The 18553-nt window shown below is 42.5% G+C and overlaps 1 protein-coding gene across 3 annotated transcripts in view; it reads right to left on the bottom strand.

Annotated features, from left to right (window-relative positions):
- The window catches only part of sh3rf1 (SH3 domain containing ring finger 1), a 192868-nt gene that overhangs the window by 6686 nt on the left and 167629 nt on the right, over window positions 1-18553 (bottom strand). For 2 of the 3 annotated variants that reach the window (XM_041187064.1, XM_041187066.1), the window contains 4 exons: window positions 18352-18522; window positions 10448-10725; window positions 8796-9142; window positions 3401-3735 (listed from right to left, as the gene is read on the bottom strand). In XM_041187064.1, coding sequence (XP_041042998.1) covers window positions 3401-3735; window positions 8796-9142; window positions 10448-10725; window positions 18352-18522 — 1131 coding nt within the window. The remainder of the gene's footprint in view (window positions 1-3400; window positions 3736-8795; window positions 9143-10447; window positions 10726-18351; window positions 18523-18553) is intronic. The other variant, XM_041187065.1, reaches the window with a different exon arrangement.

Raw genomic sequence — 18553 nt, 5'->3', positions numbered from 1 at the left:
CTTTGCCCATTCTCCTAACTTGTCCAAATCCTTCTGCAGCCTCCCCGCCTCCTCAATACTACCTGTCCCTCCACCTATCTTTGTATCATCTGCAAACTTAGCCAGGATGCCCTCAGTTCCTTCATCTAGATCATTAATATATAAAGTGAAAAGTTGTGATCCCAACACTGACCCCTGCGGAACTCCACTAGTCACCGGCCGCCATCCTGAGAAGGACCCCCTTATCCCCACTCTCTGCCTCCTGACAGACAGCCAATCTTCTATCCATGCTAGTACCTTGCCTGTAACACCATGGGCTCTTATCTTACTGAGCAGCCTCCTGTGCAGCACCTTGTCAAAGGCCTTCTGGAAGTCCAAGTAGATAACATCCATTGGCTCTTCTTTGTCTAACCTACTCGTTATCTCCTCCTCATCTCTGTATTAAATGGGCCACCCCTGACTCTGAGATTATGCCCTCTAGTCCTAGACTCCCCCACAAGGGGAAACAACCTCTCAGCATCTACCCTGTCAAGCCCCCTAAGAATCTTATATGTTTCAATAAGGTCCCCTCTCATTCTTCTAAACTCCAATGAGTACAGGTCCAACCTACTCAACCGCTCATAAGAAAATCCCTCCATACCTGGGATCAACTTAGTGAACCTTCTCTGGACTGCCTCCAATGCCAGTATATCTTTCTTTCGGTAAGGGGACCAAAACTATTCACAGTATTCTAGGTGTGGTCTAACTAGTGGTTTGTATAGTTTTAGCAATACTCACCTATTTTTATACTCCATTCCCTTTGAAATAAAGGCCAATATTCCATTCGCCTTCCCTATCACCGCGGAACTTGTATGCGAGCTTCCTAGAATCTTTCTCCCTCACTGGGATATATCTTTGTTGTGAGTCATGAATTATTTTCTTAAATGTCTGCCATTGTTCATCAACCATCTTTTCTGTTAAACTCCTTTCCCAGTCGACTCCAGCCAACTCTACCCTCATTCCTTTGTAATTACCCTAATTGTTGGACATCCAATTATCTTTGTTCCTCTACAGCTTCTCAACATTAAGAAAATACGATTCATCTTTCTTGGATCCAAAGCAGATGACCTCACCGCAAGGAAATCCATTTGCCACAGCTAAGCCTACTCACTTAATCTGTCTATATCTTCACCAGAAGGAAAGAGATAAGGAACAGCTCTGCTGGGGTGCTCAAAATTATACAGGGTCTTAAAAATTTCTCCTGATTGAGGCAACTAGAAGACATAAATTAAAGTACACCATCAAATAACGGAGGGAGGGGTGAGCAGAATATGTTGCCTGCAGCATGGAACTTTTTTATTATTATTAATTTACAGGATTTGGCCTTCGCTTGCTATTGCCCATTACTAATTGCCCTTGAGAAGGTGGTGATGTGCTGCCTTCTTGAACTGCTGCAGTCCACAGTTTTTAGGGAGGGAGTTCTATGATTTTCACCCAGTGACAGTGAAGGAACAGTGGTATATTTCCAAGGCAGGATGGTGAGTGGCTTGGAGGGGAACTTCCAGGTGGTGGTGTTTTCATGTAACTGCTGCCCTTGTCCTTCGAGATGGTAGCAGTCATGGGATTGGAAGGTGCTGCCTAAGGAGCCTTAGTGAATTTCTGTAGTGCATCTTGTAGATAGTGTACACTGCTGCCACTGTGTGTTGGTGGTAGAGGGAGTGAATGTTTGTGGAAAGAGCTCGAATCAAGCGGGTTGTTTTGTCCTGGATGGTATCGAGCTTCCTGAGTCTTATTGGAGCTGCACCCATCCAGACAAGTGGAGAATATTTCATCACACTCCTGACTTGAACCTTGTAGATGGCGGGCAGGCATTAGGGAGTCATGAGGTGAGTTACTCGCTGCAGGATTCCTAGCCTCTGACCTGCTCTTGTAGCCACAGTATTTATGTGGCTTGTCCAGTTCAGATTCTGGTCAATGGTAACTGCTCCCCCCACAACCCCGCGCATGTTGATAGTGGGGGATTCAGTGATGGTAATGCCATTGAATGTTCAGGGGCAACGATTAGATTCTCTCTTGTTGGAGTTGGTCATTGCCTGGCACTTGTGTGGCGCAAATGTTACTTGACACTTGTTAGCCCAAACCTGGATATTGTCCAGATCTTGCTGCATTTGTGCATGGACTGCTTCAGTAACTGAGGAGTTCATGAGGCCAAAAGTCAATTAAATCTAAATTTTTCCATCCTGTCTGCAACAATGCTGCTGTGGGTGGGCCCGGAAAATCCCGCCCAATAATTCTGTGCCATTTATTTCATGTTCAGCAGAAAGTGACTTTTAGACGCTGCAACTGAAGTTACTAACAGACCACGTCCATCAGCTGTGATAAAGTCAGTAAAGTAGAGAAGCACAAATTGGGGAGGGTGAGAGGACTCAGTGCTGAGAACTGAGAGAGAGAGAGATCAGGCTGCCCTCAATTTCCAATGCCCACTGCAAAACTCACACTCATCACCTGATTTTCCAAAGAAATTTTCTGACTTTCTTTTTTATTGTTATTGGAGTTAGGTTACCATTTTGCAAAAAACACTACTAGTAGATTTTCAATATTAATGATTAACCATTAGAAATTGGATGGTTTCACATTTTCTAAACATCAAGATACAAATGTAAAAAAAAAAACAAAAAAACTGCGGATGCTGGAAATCCAAAACAAAAACAGAATTACCTGGAAAAACTCAGCAGGTCTGGCAGCATCGGCGGAGAAGAAAAGAGTTGACGTTTCGAGTCCTCATGACCCTTTGACAGAACTTGAGTTCGAGTCCAGGAAAGAGCTGAAATATAACCAGCTTATATTTCAGCTCTTTCCTGGACTCGAACTCAAGTTCTGTCGAAGGGTCATGAGGACTCGAAACGTCAACTCTTTTCTTCTCCGCCGATGCTGCCAGACCTGCTGAGTTTTTCCAGGTAATTCTGTTTTTGTTTAAGATACAAATGTATCCGGGTGATTTTGCTGCAATTTGTGAATTTTGTGTTGCCAACAAATGATTTTGTTACTGATTTATTAACTTCGCACTGTTGATGTAATGTCTGTGATTCACCAGGGGAGAGAGAAAGAGAGAAGAAGAAAAGAAAGAGTGAATCAAAGGGATATTTTGCGCGAGGGAGGGGGAGTGAAGAGCAGGTGGCACATTGCGAAAGGAAGGGGGGGAAAGCGAGGAGGGAGGAAACAATAGAGAGAGAATTACTCTTTTCATGTCATTGAATTAAGCCTTAAAAGCCTTAGTTAAAATAAGTTTTAGGATCACGAACAAGCAAAACTGAAATGTTCTAAAGTTCTTTAAATGGGACTAATACTTTAGTGAAGAAGGGATTATGGAGTGAGCAGCATGCAGTTTACATTTATTTTCCCATTTCACACAGAGATTATACTGAAACAATTAAATGAATACCTTTCACATGGTATGGATTTGGATTCCAGCTGAACTGAAGCCATGGATGAGCAAGGCTGCCTTGGAGGAGGAGCAATGGGAACGCCAGAATCTAAAGAAGCTGTCTTTCGATGAAGTGTTTCCAGCGTTGCTCCTTGGGCCTCTGTATCCACAGGGCAGGACCCGGCTCTGCCGTGGCTAACACTTGAAGGGACTTCTGGCCCCACAGCTCCCTGGAGAAATGTCTCTGAAGCCGCCTGTTCAGATTCTAACGTAGGCGAGGAAGGTGGTGAGGGCCGAGACTTTCGCTTCGTAGATGCGCCTGACAGGAGTTTTAAGAAACCTTTCTTTTCCTTCTGTGAGGCATCAAATAAAGAGTTTAAAACAATAACTTCCAATTGCAATCAATGTCACATTTAACAGAAGAGTCTGATAGTTGGCACAGAGAACATTGGTTATCCATTAACATGCAACAAATAAACAAGAACATGCTCCTAGTGAAAAGTATGCTCACGGACAAAATTCTATAAAATCACTCTTTATCTGCTTCCACTTTTCGTCAATTTTCTTCCTTGATCTCTCGAAGGCATAGACATCCCAGAGGTGCTGTATAGTTCCATGGGTGCTGTTATCACCCAAATGGTCATTCTTCATGTGAAAGCCTGGCCTGTGAGAGCTGGCGGGCTTTGTGTGTGAGGGGTATCACCATGGAGCCTGCCCTTGTCCCTCACCAAAGCACACTACCCAGTAGGAGGCTCTGGATGTAAATTGGGAACGCCACACAAGTGCCAGGCAATGACCAACTCCAACAAGAGAGAATCTAATCGTCGCTCCTTGACATTCAATGGCATTACCATTGCTGAATCCCCCGCCATCAACATGCGGGCGGGGGGGGGGGGCGTTTACCATTGACCAGAATCTGAACTGGACAAGCCACATAAATAGGCAAACTATCCTCTGCCTAAGCTAATGGGTTACGGCTAATTGTAACGGCCTGGCTGGCATTAGTTATCATCAGTATAGACCAAGGCACCAGAGATCAGGGAGGGTGCTAGTGCAGGTATCTGTTGAGAACAGGATCAGACTTAGCTGTGATTCTCCTGTCAAATCTCAGTATGAAGGCTTTTTAAAAAGAATTCTTGGGATGAGGGTATTGGCCAACATTTATTTACTGCCATCCCTAGTTGCCCTGAGGTGATGGTGAGCCACCTTCTGAATCTTTGTGTTGGTTTGATATAATTGCCTAGTTTGCAAGTCCATTTCCAATGGCAGCTCAGGGTCAATATGCACGATATGAGATAAGCATAGGCCAGATCAGCAGGTTTCCTTCCCAAAAAGGATGCAAACGAACCAGGTTGGTTTTAACAATAAACCAAGTTTCCTGTTGATTTTTTAAAAAAATTATTCTTTCATGTGATGTGGGTGTCATTAGCAAGGCCAGCATTGCTGTCCACCCCAATTGCCTGGCTTACTTGGCCATTTCAGAGCGTAGATAAGAGTCAACCATATTGCTGTGGGTCTGGAGTCACATTTAGGCCAGACCAGATAAGGACGGCATAAAAACTGAAAACACTGAAAAAACTCAGCAGGTCTGGCAGCATCTGTGGATGGAGAAACAAAGTTAATGTTTTGAGTCCAATATGGCTTTTCTTCGGAAATGAAGATGGATTTTATGCTGTTGGAAAAGGGAGGAGGATCAGGTGGGACGAAAGGTAAGGTCATGGACAGGTTAGAGGACGTGGGAGATTAAATGCCAAAGATGCAAAAGGCAAAGGGAGTGGTAATGGTAGTAGTAAAGGAACAAAGCATTGGTCCAGAGTAGATGTTAACTGCAGAATAGAATTTGTTGAACTCAGTGTCGACTCCAGAAGGCTGTAAAGTACTGAGACTAATTTTATATTCCAGATTTATTAATTGAATTTAAATTCCACCAGCTGCCTTGGTGAAATTTGAACCCATGACCCCAGAGCATTAACCAGGCCTCTGGATTACCAGTCCAGTGACATCAACACTACACCACCATCTCCCCAATTCTGATCTTAGTGATGACTGATTTTTATTTCTTGATTTTAAAAAAATGGATTAAAATCCTCAACCTGCCATGGTGTGATATGATCTTGCTTTCTGATTAATCTTGGTGATTATTACACCACGCCTTTCTATCTCACTAGTGCAGCAGCGTAACTAGGAATAAAACTCTCAATGCTGCTTGCTCAGCTTTTTAGTCACAGTGCACCAAGTGACATTTTGACTGCAGGGTTGGAGAAGTGTTTGAGAAAGGAAAGTTGGGGGGTGGGGAGTTGATTAATCTAGTTAAATTGTATTCACTGTATGTAGTTGACAATAAAAGCAATCACGCTGTTGCCTCCCACATTAACAGTGCTGTCAGCTGCAGCGAGACTGCAGCTTCACTGCAACACAATTCTGAGTTATTATTCGGCACGTTCAGTTTTCACAATTTGAAATCATTATGAGAACAATATGTTCCCAACGAGGATGCCAATTTAAATTTATTGATGACCGTTATTTTCTTGTTATAATTATTGGTTCCCTGCCCCACTCCAGTCAAGTAAAACATCTTATAGAAAACAGCTTCTCTTCAGATCAATGGCTATTGACAGTGTGACAAGGGGCTGAGATAACAAATTAGTCCCTGAAAAGGCATTCTCAGGTCAGGAACACAAGATACACAACCAGAAGGGTGGCCTGTATCGAAGTCAGCCCACCTCTCTCCGCCATATTCCTGGCCCATGACAGCCTTACCCTCCTTGTCAGATTTTCCATGCTTCCCTCCCCCTTTGCTATTATACGTTTGCCGTTTACACCTCCTCCGGACCCAGCTTTTTCTTCACTTGACCCATTATGCCCACAATTGCCTTGCACTAACATCGTTTTTGTGATGAAATCCGTCATTTGCAAGCTGGAGTTTCAAAGCCTGTATTTATTTGAGACTGTCCCTAACTGAAACAGAAAACAGGTGCAGATTTCTAGTGGAAGAACTTGTTAACTGCATTTCCTGGCTGTGACATCAGACTTCTGTGAAATCAGCCTCTGGTAGGTTGCTAGGGAAAAGGAATCTGATTGGGAAAAAAAGAACAGCTCAGTGATTGGATTTCAGCCAGTGGCCAAAAAACAGGCTCAAAAAGGTTCAGTGTGGCTGTGAATCGATGTGTGAGAGCTAACTGAAAAGACGGGAACCTAAAAAACTTTGTGTGTAGTCCAGGCACTCTGAGGAGCTGGGTGGTTTTAACCAGAGTCAACCATACTGTGTACTGAGATATTATTGAAGAGTCAAACGATGGTGATTCTGGGCAGCAGGAATGTCGTGAGCTGAGTGAAAGAGGTTCTGCAGAAGTGTGCCTTTTTGGCGATAATTATATTGGTAGAACTCAGATGGAGTAAAGTGGATGTTGGATGATCAAATCATGCACAAGGGAAAGGAGTTAAACTCTACTTGAGGAAGCCAGAATTGTGCAAGACAATGGGGAGTGTATTTTTGCTGGGGAAACAGCCAGTAAATCTGACAGACTTATCTTTGTTGTATTGGCTATTTACAGTGTAATGCATAGGTTCTACTGAATACCATTTGCCTGTTAAATTCAGGTTTATTTTATATTGATTTTGGTTTGACCGTTATAGTAAAAGTTTTAAAAGGTGAAGCCTTGTCCATTAGTTTCTTCTACTGGTGTCTTTTGGGAGATCACGTTATTGATCTCCACAGGGATTATAAAACTTTTGTCATTTAATCTCTCCTGCCTTTCACCCTATCACAGACCTTCCCCTTTTGCACTTTCCTCCCAGTTCTCCTTTTTCCCTGACTCTGGACTTGCATAAAAGCTTTTAATCTCTAACATTATCCACTTCTGATAAAAGGCCACCATCCTGAACGCTAACACTGTTTCCACAGATGCTGCCAGTTCTGATTAGAGTTTTCCAGCATTTTCTGTTCCAGCACGTGTAGTATTTTTGCTCTTGCTCCTAATTTACTGTTGTTTTAGAGGATATGCCATCATCTGAGTTCTTCAGAAGGGAGATATGCATCAGCTTTGCAATCGCATCAGAAAACAGTACTACATTGAAAGGAAGACTTGAATTTATATAGTGCCTTTCACAACCTCAGACATCTGAAAGCCTTTACAGCCAATGAAGTATTTTTGAAGTTTAGTCACAGTTAGGACATAGGAACAGGAGTAGGCCATTTGGTTCATTAAGCCTGCTCTGCAATTCAAACAGCATATGGCTGATCATCTACCTTTACATCATTTGTCCCCAATATCCCCATATCCATTGATGTCATTAGTATCCAGGAATTGATCGATTTCTGTATTGAACATGGTCAATGATTGAGCTTCCACCATCCTCTGCGGTAGAGAATTCCAATGAGTCGCCATACTCCGAGTGGAGAAATTCCTCCTCAACTCAGTCTGTCCCTTATTCTGAGACTGTGTCCCCTGGTTCTAGACTCACCAGACAAGGAAAACGTCCTATGCACATCTACCCTATCATGTCCTGTAAGAATTTTTAAGTTTCAATGAGATAATTTCTTCTTCTTCGAAACTCTAAAGAATACTGGCCCCCGGCCCAGTTTCCTCAATCTCTCCTCATAAGACAATCCCGCCATTCCAGGGGTCAGTCTGGTGAACCTCTGTTACACACCCTCTACGAAAAGTATATGCTTCCTTAGATAAGGAGACCAAAACTGTACACAATACTCCAGGTGCGGTCTCATTAAGGCTCTATACAACTGCAGCAAGGCATCTTTACTCCTGTACGCAAATTCCCTTGTGATGAAGACCAACATACCATTTGCCTTCCTAACTGCTTGCTGCACCAACATGTAAGCTTTTAGTGACTCCTGAACAAGGTCAGACAGTCTCTCTCTGGATACCAACACTTCCCAATCTCTCACCACTTAAGAAATGCTCTGCCTTTCTGCTTTTCCTACCAAAGTGGATAACTTCGCACTCATTCACACTATATTCCATCTGCCATGTTCTTGCCCACTCTCTGTTGTGATGTAGGGAAACGCAGTAGCCAACATGCACGCAGCAAGCTCCCGCAAACAGTATTGTGATAATAACCTGATAATTTTTTAAAGAGGGAAGTTGGTTGAAATTTAAATATCGGTCAGAACATTGGGGACAAACCCCATGCTTCTCTTCAAAATAGTGCCGTGGGATCATTTGGGTCCACTGTGAGGAAATACGAGGCCTCGGTTTAACATCTCATCCCAAAGATGGCAGCTCTGACAGGGCAGCACTCCCTCAGTACTGCACTGAAGCATCAGCCTTGGTTTTGGTATTCAAGTCTCTAGTGTGGGGTTTGAACCAACAACCTTTTATCTCAAGAGACGTGTGCGCTATTCGCTGAGCCACTTTTCCAAGAAATTTGAAAAAAAAAGAAAAACACCTCTCACCTTTTCTCTGCTCTCCCTTTCAAATTTATTAGCAGCTGAGGCTGTCACAGGCGGGGTGGTAAGAACTGCTGGAACAACACAGGCTGCGATGCCTGGTGTCTCTCCCTCCAGAGACGTAGCACTGATGTTCGGAGGGGTTATGGCAGCGGTAGCAGAAGTTAGAGCAGTACCTGGCCTCGCTAACGTGGGAGCGGCAGCAACGGTAAAAGGGACAACAGCCTGCTGTGGGTGCTGCGAGGACACGACTTGCTGAGGAGCCACTGTCGTCGTAGGGATGGGGGAAACTGGGTTGTGGGCTTGTATGGGAGTCACTGCTGCAGTCGGTCTCTCCTGGCCCTGGGCAGCAGCTGTTGGGTGAAAAAAATTTCATTACTTAAATATTACTGAATTACAAAGCAAAGGGAGTTACGTGAATAGACTAGAGAAAACTGAATTGTTCTCCTTAGAGCAGAGAAAGATAAATGGAGAATTAACAAATATGCTTAAAATTATGAAAAATTTTGATAGAGAAAATAAGGACAAACTGCTTCTATTGGTAGGAGGTCAGTAACCACAGGACACAGATCGAAGGCAGCTGGCAATAAAACCAGAGAGATGAAGACAATTTTTTAATATGCAGTGAATTATGATCTGGAATGCACTGAAAGGGTGGTGGAAACATATCCATTAGTAATCTTCAAAAGAGAATTGGATATATATTGAAAGGAAAAATTGGCAGACCTATAAGCAAAGAGCAGGGAGTGGGAAAAATTAGTTACCTCTTCAGAATGGCACAATGGGCTGAATGGCCTCCTTCTATGTTGTATGATTCTATGATAAAAGCCCCAAGCAAAAACACAACTCAAGGAAAGTTGTCTAGTCAGTATCAAGCTACAGAAAATCAAGCCAGCAATTACAAAGAAAATCATGGGGTAGAGAGAAACTACTATCTTTGCTGAGGAGGTCAGAACAAGCAGGTATAAGCTTAACATTAGCGCTGGTATGTTCAGGGGTGATGTCTTTACATAAAAGGTAGTGGAAATCTGGAACTTGAGATTAAGGCTATTAAGGCCATTTGTCAATGGGACATTTAACAACTGAAGTTGATAAGGCTTTTGTTAGATCAGGGTATTAGAGGATATGGACGAAGGTGAGGAGATAGAGTTAAGATAGAAATCAGCTCTGATCCAAATAAATGATGGAACAGGCTTGAGCAACTGAATGGCCTCCGCCTGTTCCTTCCTACATTTCTAAGCTTGTCAGCCTGATGCGGAAAAAGTGAACCAATTACAGGAACTTTGATTTAAAACTAAGACAGGAGGTATTGTTGTAGAAGTCTTCACATGGGCTAATTAGAAACTAATGAGGCCCATTAGAAACCAATCAGGCCAGGTGCTGGGAGGGGAAGTTAGAACCAGATGAGCAGATCATGGAATGTACATTGGGAAATACAAAGGATCGATCTGAGAAGAGGGAGTATGTATTTCAGGCAAAAGGTGAATATTGCTCCTGCAGGAGATTTAAAAAGATCAGAGGAAAAAAAATAGGTGAACAATGTGAGGAAGATAAGCAAGAAATGGTGGCTCTTGCCTTGTCACCCAACTCACTGGGATCAATAGTTTGAGTAACATTGTATTTAATGAATGGCAACATTAATGCCACACTGAACTCACCTGTCCGAACAGCATTGCGAGCCTGGTTGACCGTCATCTGACCCGTCATATGCATCAGAACCTTGGCCTGTGGATTGGTAGCCTGTACATGTGCAGCTGATATCACTGCAGTAGGGATTGGTGGGGTTGGACTAATTGGTCTGCTGAAGTCCAGGCCATTTCCAGGAGCTTTGGACTGAGGCGTCACCACTGGCAAAGGCACAACTGCGGTCACTCCTCGCGCGACCTGTGCCGTCACCACCACCGGCAGTTTGGACTGCCCTGTTGCAGAAGATGCCCTACAAATAATTAAAAATTGCAAGATTGAAATAACAGGCTTAAAAGATCAAAAGCAAAATACTGCAGATGCTGGAAATCTGAAATAAAAACAGTAAACACTGGAAATATTCAGCAGGTCTGGCAGCATCTGTGGAGAGAGAAACAGAGTTAACGTTTCAGCTCTGTGACCTTTCAATAGCTTAATATGAAGTTTCCCTTCTCATAAATGCAGGATTTCACAGACCATTCTGCTGACGAGCTCTTTCTCATGTTCAGTGATAGCTGAGGCTAGGCTAACTTAAAAAGGAGTTGTATTATTTAATTAGCTATGCAGTTCTGTTGCTACTCCTACCAGATCATCTGCTGTCATAGTTTGTCACGCTTGTCTGTCTTGCACCATCCTCACACAGCTACTGCAGCTCCTCTGCAACCACTTCTCTTTGAAGTCTGTCATCCAACTACGCCTACTACTTTGCCCTCTCGAAGAGATCTCTGTAGCTTTTCAGCTCAGATCAAATGGCCGAAATGCTGACTTTTTTTCTGTTCTTTTCTGCTATTTCAAGTCCCTCTTCATTTGTCATATGATCTGTATATGGAATTTTAAGCCTACATCTGAACATCTACATTACAAAGGCCTCTATTTTCTTTCAGAAATCTTTATTTATTGTCTAGGTTTCTGAGGCATACAGGAAAGTGATTAGAATGCAGGATCTTAGTAGTTTTTGCTTGTTACAGGTTTGAGTTTTCTTGTTGTTAACACATTCTTCATCTTCACAAAATTACTCTGGCTATCTCTATCCATTTTCTGACTTCAGCATCACATCTACCATCTTCTGTTACCATTTGTCCTAAATAGACAAACTTATCTACTTGTTCCAGTGTGACACCGTCCGCTTCAATCTTCATTCTACTTTCTCCTAATGTATTCCTTTCAAATACCATTGTTTTTGTCTTTTTGGTGTTCATACTCAATCCATATTATAAACTTTACGATTTTACTTGATCTACGATATTTTGTAGGACCTCTTCTGATTTTGCAAACAGCACTGTGTTGTCACCGTACCACAAGTTTATGTTCTTGCCTTCAATTTTTACCCCTGGAAGTACATCTAATTCTCTGAATATTTGCTCTGTGGACAGATTGAATAATTTTGGCAACAGTACACAGCCTTGTCCTATTCCTCCCTTCTCTTGAAACATATCTAATTGCCCATCTTCTAGTCTGATGCTCGCTATTTGGTCTCAATATAGGCTCTGGAGAAATCTCACATCTTTACAGTCAATGTCACTTTTCAGGAACACCTCTATTAACTTTTGATGATAAACACGATCGAATGTTTTTTTCCCTAGTCTATGAAGCATATGTAAATGTTCTCGTTTCCTTCTAGATATTTGTTGAAGATTGTTCTTAGGTTAAATATTCCCTCTTTTGCTCCTACTCCAGGTCTAAAGCCAGGCTGTGTTTCACAAATTTCTACTTTAAGTGTGTTTTCTTTCTATTATGATTTTCAAGATCACTTTAATAAGATGACTCATTAAGCTTATAGTTCTAAAATGATTACTCTAGGTTTCTTATATAACTTAACCAGTAATGAATGTCTCAAGTCACTTGGAATGTATCCTTTGGTACATATTTGATCACAAATTTCTGTTATCACTTCTATTTCTGTTTCTGCAAGGGCTTTTAGATGTTCTGTTCATCTCTTCATCTATGCCTGGAGCTCTTCCTGTACTCATCATTTTCAAAACATTTTTTATCTCTGATATCAGAATGTTTGGTCCATCATTTGCCTCTCTATCTTGAGGACTCCCTCGATTTGGATCATTGTACAATTCACTTATATATTCTGAGCATCTTGTTGCTACTGCTTCCCTATCAAACAATATTTCACCATCTTTGTCTTTTATGCACCTACTATCTATTGTTATCCCTTTCTTTCTATTTGTCAAAAATTTCACCTTCTGGTGCATAACTCTCATGCTGTGATTTCTTTCCACTTCCAATTACTTCATAACATACCTCATTGTAGCATTTCTCTTTAGACTCCCAACATGCATTATTTGTTTTCTTTCCAATTTCATCATACTCAGGTATGTTTCTGTCCTCTTTCTACCATCCTTGTGAGCATGTCATCTGTCATCCATTCCTTGCGTCTTTTTTCTTTTCCGTTCTGTGCTAATCCTCCCATTAGAGAAAATGGTCAAGCAGTATATCACTGCTGCTACCCTGCCAGGGCTACTGATTTACAAGAAAACTTGCTGGGCAGGCTGCAACTACACTTTTCTACCCACCTGCAGAATGGCTTTGTTAAGCAAGCTGTTCATGGTATAACACGTCAGACACACTGTTTTACGTCTGTTGCACCAGCTAATCCTGAGCAAAGCGGGACCCAAATGGGCATATTACAACTATAAAAAAATGTTTAAATAAGCAACCCCACCCATCCTTCCATCCATTTCTGGATATCTTCATCAGAATGGAAGACATGGTAAAGTATCCACCTGCATTTATGCAAAGCATCCCTCCAGTGTTAAGTGGGGTGGGTGAGGATGGAAGAGGAGAATGGTGCAAGATGATAAAAAATAATTAAGAGAGATGGTTCAAAAGCATGGAAATAGGTTTTTAAGAGGTTTCTGAAGGGAGGAGAATTGTAGGAAGGTAATGTAGTTTAGGTAGAGTTATTCAAATAGCAAGAAATAGTGACCAGAAAGACAAAAAGCCTCCTAATGTAGGAATATATTTAGGCAGACAAAACCTGTCATACAGAATGATATCCCTTTGGATTTGCAAGAAAATGTGTCATGGATTTGCTATCAGGACACATGGGCCCAATGTGTACTTTAGACTAACATACAAACGCCTGAAATCCTTAACTCCTTACAACTTCTCCATTCCACTGGCTCCAATTCTTAATGGTCATTCCACAATATAGACAAGATTTTATTATATTCCTAAACAATTTATTTGTTAATCCAGTTTAGACAAGGTCAGGTTTAGAGTCATAGAGTTATACAGCAGAGAAACAGGCCCTTTGGCTCATCGTGTCCATGCTGGCCATCAAGCACCTATCTATTCTCCCATTTTCCAGCACTTAGCCCATAGCCCTGTGTGCTATGGTGTTTCAAGTGCTCATCTAAATGCTTCTTAAATGTTGTGAGAGTTCCTGCCTCTACTGCCCCCTCAGGCAGCATGTTCCAGATTCCAACTGCCCTCTGGGTGAAAAAGCTTTTCCTCAAATCCCTTCTAAGCCTCCTGCCCCTTACCTTAAATCTATGCCCCCTGGTTATTGACATGTCCACTAAGGGAAAAAGTTTCTTCCTATCTACCCTATCTATGCCCCTCATAATTTTGTATACCTCTATCAGATACCTCAGCCTTCTCTACTCTAAGGAAAACATCCCTAGCCTATCCAGTCTCTCCTCATAACTGAAACGCTCCAGCCCAGACAACACCCTGGTGAATTTCCTCTGCACCCCCTCCAGTGCAATCACATCCTTCCTAAAGTGTGGCGACCAGAACTGCTCACAGTACTCCAGCTGTGGCCTAACTGGTGTACTGTACAGCTCCAACATAACCTCCCTGCTCTTATATTCTATGCCTCGGCCAATAAAGACAAGTATCCCATATGCCTTCTTAACGACCTAATCTACCTGTGCTGCTGCCTTCAGGGACCTATGGGTATATACACCAAGGTCCCTCTGATCCTCTGTACTTCCTAGGGCCTTACCATTCATTGCATATTCCCTTGTCATGTTAGTCCTCCCAAAATGCATCATCTCATGCTTCTCAGGATTAAGTTCCATTTGCCACTGCTCTGCCCATCTTACCAGCCCATCTACATCATCCACCTCATTATTTATGACACCACCAATTTTCATGTCATCTGCAAACTTACTGATCGTACCTCCTATATTCATGTCTAAATCATTAATATTACTACAAACAGCAAGGGTCTCAGCACCGATCCCTGTGGTACACCACTCATCACAGGCTTCCAATTGCGAAAACAAACTTCGACCATCGCCCTCTGCCTCATGACACTAAGCTAATTTTGAATTCAATTTGCCAAATTGCCCTGGACCCCATGGGCTCTTACCTTCTTGTCCATTCTCCCATGCAGGACCTTGTCAAGAGCCTTACTGAAGTCCATGTAGACTACATCAACTACACTACCCTCATCTACACAACTAGTAACATCCTTGAAAAATTCAATCAAATTTGTTAGATGTGATCTCCCCCTGACAATGCCCTGCTGACTATTCCTGATTAATCCCTGCTTCTCCAAGTGGTGATTAATCCTGTACCTCAGAACTTTTTCCAATAGTTTCCCTACCACTGATGTTAGACTCGCTGGCCTGTAATTACCTGGTTTATCCCAAATACTTGAATAATGGTACCATAGTCCTCCAGTCCTCTAGTGGCCAGAGATTTAAAAATTAGTGTCAGAGCCCCTGCAATCTCCTTCTTTGCCTCACATAGCAGCCTGGGATAGATCTCATCTGGGCCTACGGATTTAGCCACTTTTCAGTCCGCTAAAACCGCTAATACCTCCTCCCTTTCAATGCTAATTTGTTCAAATGTATCACAGGCCCCCTCTCTGATTTCTACATCTACATTGTCCTTCTCCATAGTGAACACAGACGAAAAGCAATCATATAAAACCTCACCTATGTCCTCCGGCTCCATGCACAGATTGCCACTTCGGTCCCTAATGGGCCCGACTCTTTCTCTGGTTATCTTCATGCCCTTAATATATTTATAAAATGCCTTGGGATTTTCCTTTATCTTGCCCGCCAGGATGCTGATCCCCACAAGGATGTTGATCCCGTTCCTGTTCAGGTGCAACGCGTCTGACTTGTACAGGCCCCACCTTCACCAGAAACAGACCCAGTGATCCAGGAAACTAAAGCCCTCCCCCCCTGCACCATCTCTTCAGCTACGCATTCACCCTTCCTATACTCACTAGCACGTGCCAGAGGGAGTAATCCAGAGATTATAATCTTTGAGGTCCTGCTTTTTAATCTGCTACCTAGCTCCCTAAATTCTTGTTGCAGGACCTCATCCCTCTTTCTACCTATGTCGTTGGTACCAATGTGAACCACGACCTCTGACTGTTCGCCCTCCCCCTTCAGAATGCCCTGCAGCTGTTCTGTGACATCCTTGATCCTGGCCCTAGGGAGGCAACACATCATCCTGAGGTCACATTTATGGCCACAGAGGCGCCTGTCTGCACCACTCACTATTGGGTCTCCTACCACTATTGCTCTTGCACTCTTACTCCTCCCGCCTTCTGTGGCTGAGCCACCCACAATGCTGTCAACTTGGCTCTGGCTGCACTCTCCAGAGGAATCTTCACCCTCACCGTTTTCCAACACAGAAACGGTTCTTGAGAGAGATACACTCTGGGGCTTTCCTGGCTACCTGCCTGCCTCCCTTCTTCTGACTGTGGTCACCCATTCCCTCTCTGACTGCACTTCCTTAAGCCGTAGAGGGACTACATCTAAAAACTTGCTATCCACGCAGCCCTCAGCCTTGTGGATGCACTGCTGTGTCTCCAGCTGATGCCCAAGTTTATTTGTGGGATGCTTTCTTTAATTTGCACATATTACAACAATTTGAATTTATTTAATGCCTTTACATAGTAAACATCCTAGGGTGCTTCACAAGAGCAGACTCTGACAAAAAAAGATACCAGGTGTAAGAAGACGACATTAGGACAGATGGCCGGAAAGCTTTGTCATGGAGGTGGGCTTTAAGGAATGTCTTAAAGCAGTAAAGAGAGATGAGAGGTTTAGGGAGCGAATTCCAGAGCTTAAAGGTGAGGTAGGTGAAGGCACAGCGATCAATAATGGGACAAAGGAGAATGAATTGGAGGAATGCAGAATTCTTGGAGAGTTGTAGGGCTAAAGGAGGTTACAGATATAGGGAGTGGGTGATTTGAATACAAAGATGAGAACTTTAATATCATGGTTTTCAGGCCCAACATGCACAATGAATTTAACAACATCTGGTCAAAGAAAATTACTTTACAAAGCTCGTTTGAAACACAAGGGCATAATTTGAAGCCGTGACAGAAAATAAATGAGTATTTTCAGCAGACAAAGCTTATTAATTTAAACATTTCTGCTTTAAGAAAGTGGTGTGTTTAAGTAAGGTCGCTACCAGTAGAGGTTAAATTTTAACAATGATGAGTTACTGTAGTCTTAAAACTTAATTCTGTGTATCAATCCATCCTAAGATTAAGAAAAACCTCAACTACGCGCTCACCATAAAATGTCATTTCTGGCTGACAACTTTTATTCATCATAAATTCCAACATCTACATTGAAAATGGAAACTACTTACACAAACTTATACTGCAATTCCACCCTCCTGTCAGTGGTAACGCTTTAGTGCCGAGTATTGCATCTCTCAGCTTCTCAGTCTGTATTGCAGAGAAATTCCAATGCTACAACTAAAGCTATATTTCTGAGATAAGCTTTAAAAATTAGCTATAAGTAATATAAAGTCAAAGTATAGAAAAGGAAGAGAATGCATGATGAAAAGTGAAGTGACTAACAAGCAATAGGTTAAACATTTTGGATGTAGCGTATGTTTCCAGTCAGTGCCAAACTTACTTCTTGTAATGTTTTGCTCCATCACACTTGGTTGATAAGGGCCTTGGGACATTTGATTACATTAAAGGTGCTATATAAATAGACATATATCACAAAGGATTCCACAGGAGAAATGGCACAGAAACACGCCATTCAGCCCAATCAGTCCATGCTGGCATTTATGCTCTGCTTAAGCGTCCTCCCACCTTTCTTTGTCTAAACCTATCATGGTAGCACGTTCCATAGTCTCAGCACTGCCTGTAACAGCAGTAATAAAAAAGTGCTAGAAAAACTCAGCCAGAATGGCAGTATCTGTGGAGAGAGAAACGGAGGCCAGAATGTTCCGGTCCTGCCCACTGCGGAATTGGAAATTCCCCCTCAAAGTCAACAGACCTTTGGCTGGTCCATCAAATTTGCCGTCCCACCCGTGACAATTTCCGCTGCGAGAAGCATCGGAAAATTCAGGTAAGAGTTAACGTTTCAAGTCCAATATGACTCTTCTTCAGAACAGCCTGATGTTGTAACAGCCCTAGTGTTATATTAAAAATGAAGTGTGTACTCTAATTCACCATGCGATCTCATTAGCAAGTTTTATTTTATTCCTTTGTGGGGTGTGAACGATTCTAGAATGTGAGAAGAGGTCATGTGCCCTCTACAGTCTGTGAGGTCTTGGTATTGTTTGTAATCCTTTTTTCATACGTAACTAGGCCAATTAAGAAATCCGTTGTGAGTCAACCACACCGGTGTGGGGTTGGAGTCACAATCTAGGCCTGATCGAGTTAGGATAGCAGATTTCCTTCCCTAAATGGCATCAGTGAATTAGAGGGCAAACTGGCAGTCTCATCCTAGTCACGTATTACTGATGCCAGCCTTTTTAATTTCCAGGTTTTAATTTATAAAACTGAATTCAAGTTCCCAAAGTAGGTGCAGTTTGAACGAATGTTCTCTGGATTATCAATCCAGTAACATGACCACTACATGACACAGGAGTAAAGTGGTGCAAAGTAATATCATACTTTGAATTAGGTTCAGAGAATTGACTTACTGACCTGGTTACAGGAGCCATGTAATTCCCAGGGAAGACACCAATTTTGCCTGTGTGCATAGATGTTCCCTTGAACCATCCATCTTGACAACGCTCAAGCACAAGAAATATCTCTCCCTTTCGCAACTCAAGCTCATCCTCTTTGCGGGGAGTGTATGGATATAAAGCAACATACCTACAAATAAAGTATGAGGAACTTATCAGTT

The sequence above is a fragment of the Carcharodon carcharias genome, chromosome 4, assembly GCF_017639515.1.
Source record: "Carcharodon carcharias isolate sCarCar2 chromosome 4, sCarCar2.pri, whole genome shotgun sequence".
Taxonomy (NCBI): Eukaryota; Metazoa; Chordata; class Chondrichthyes; order Lamniformes; family Lamnidae; genus Carcharodon; species Carcharodon carcharias.
Note: the sequence above shows the minus strand (reverse complement) of the source record. Positions and strands in the feature narration are given on the sequence as shown.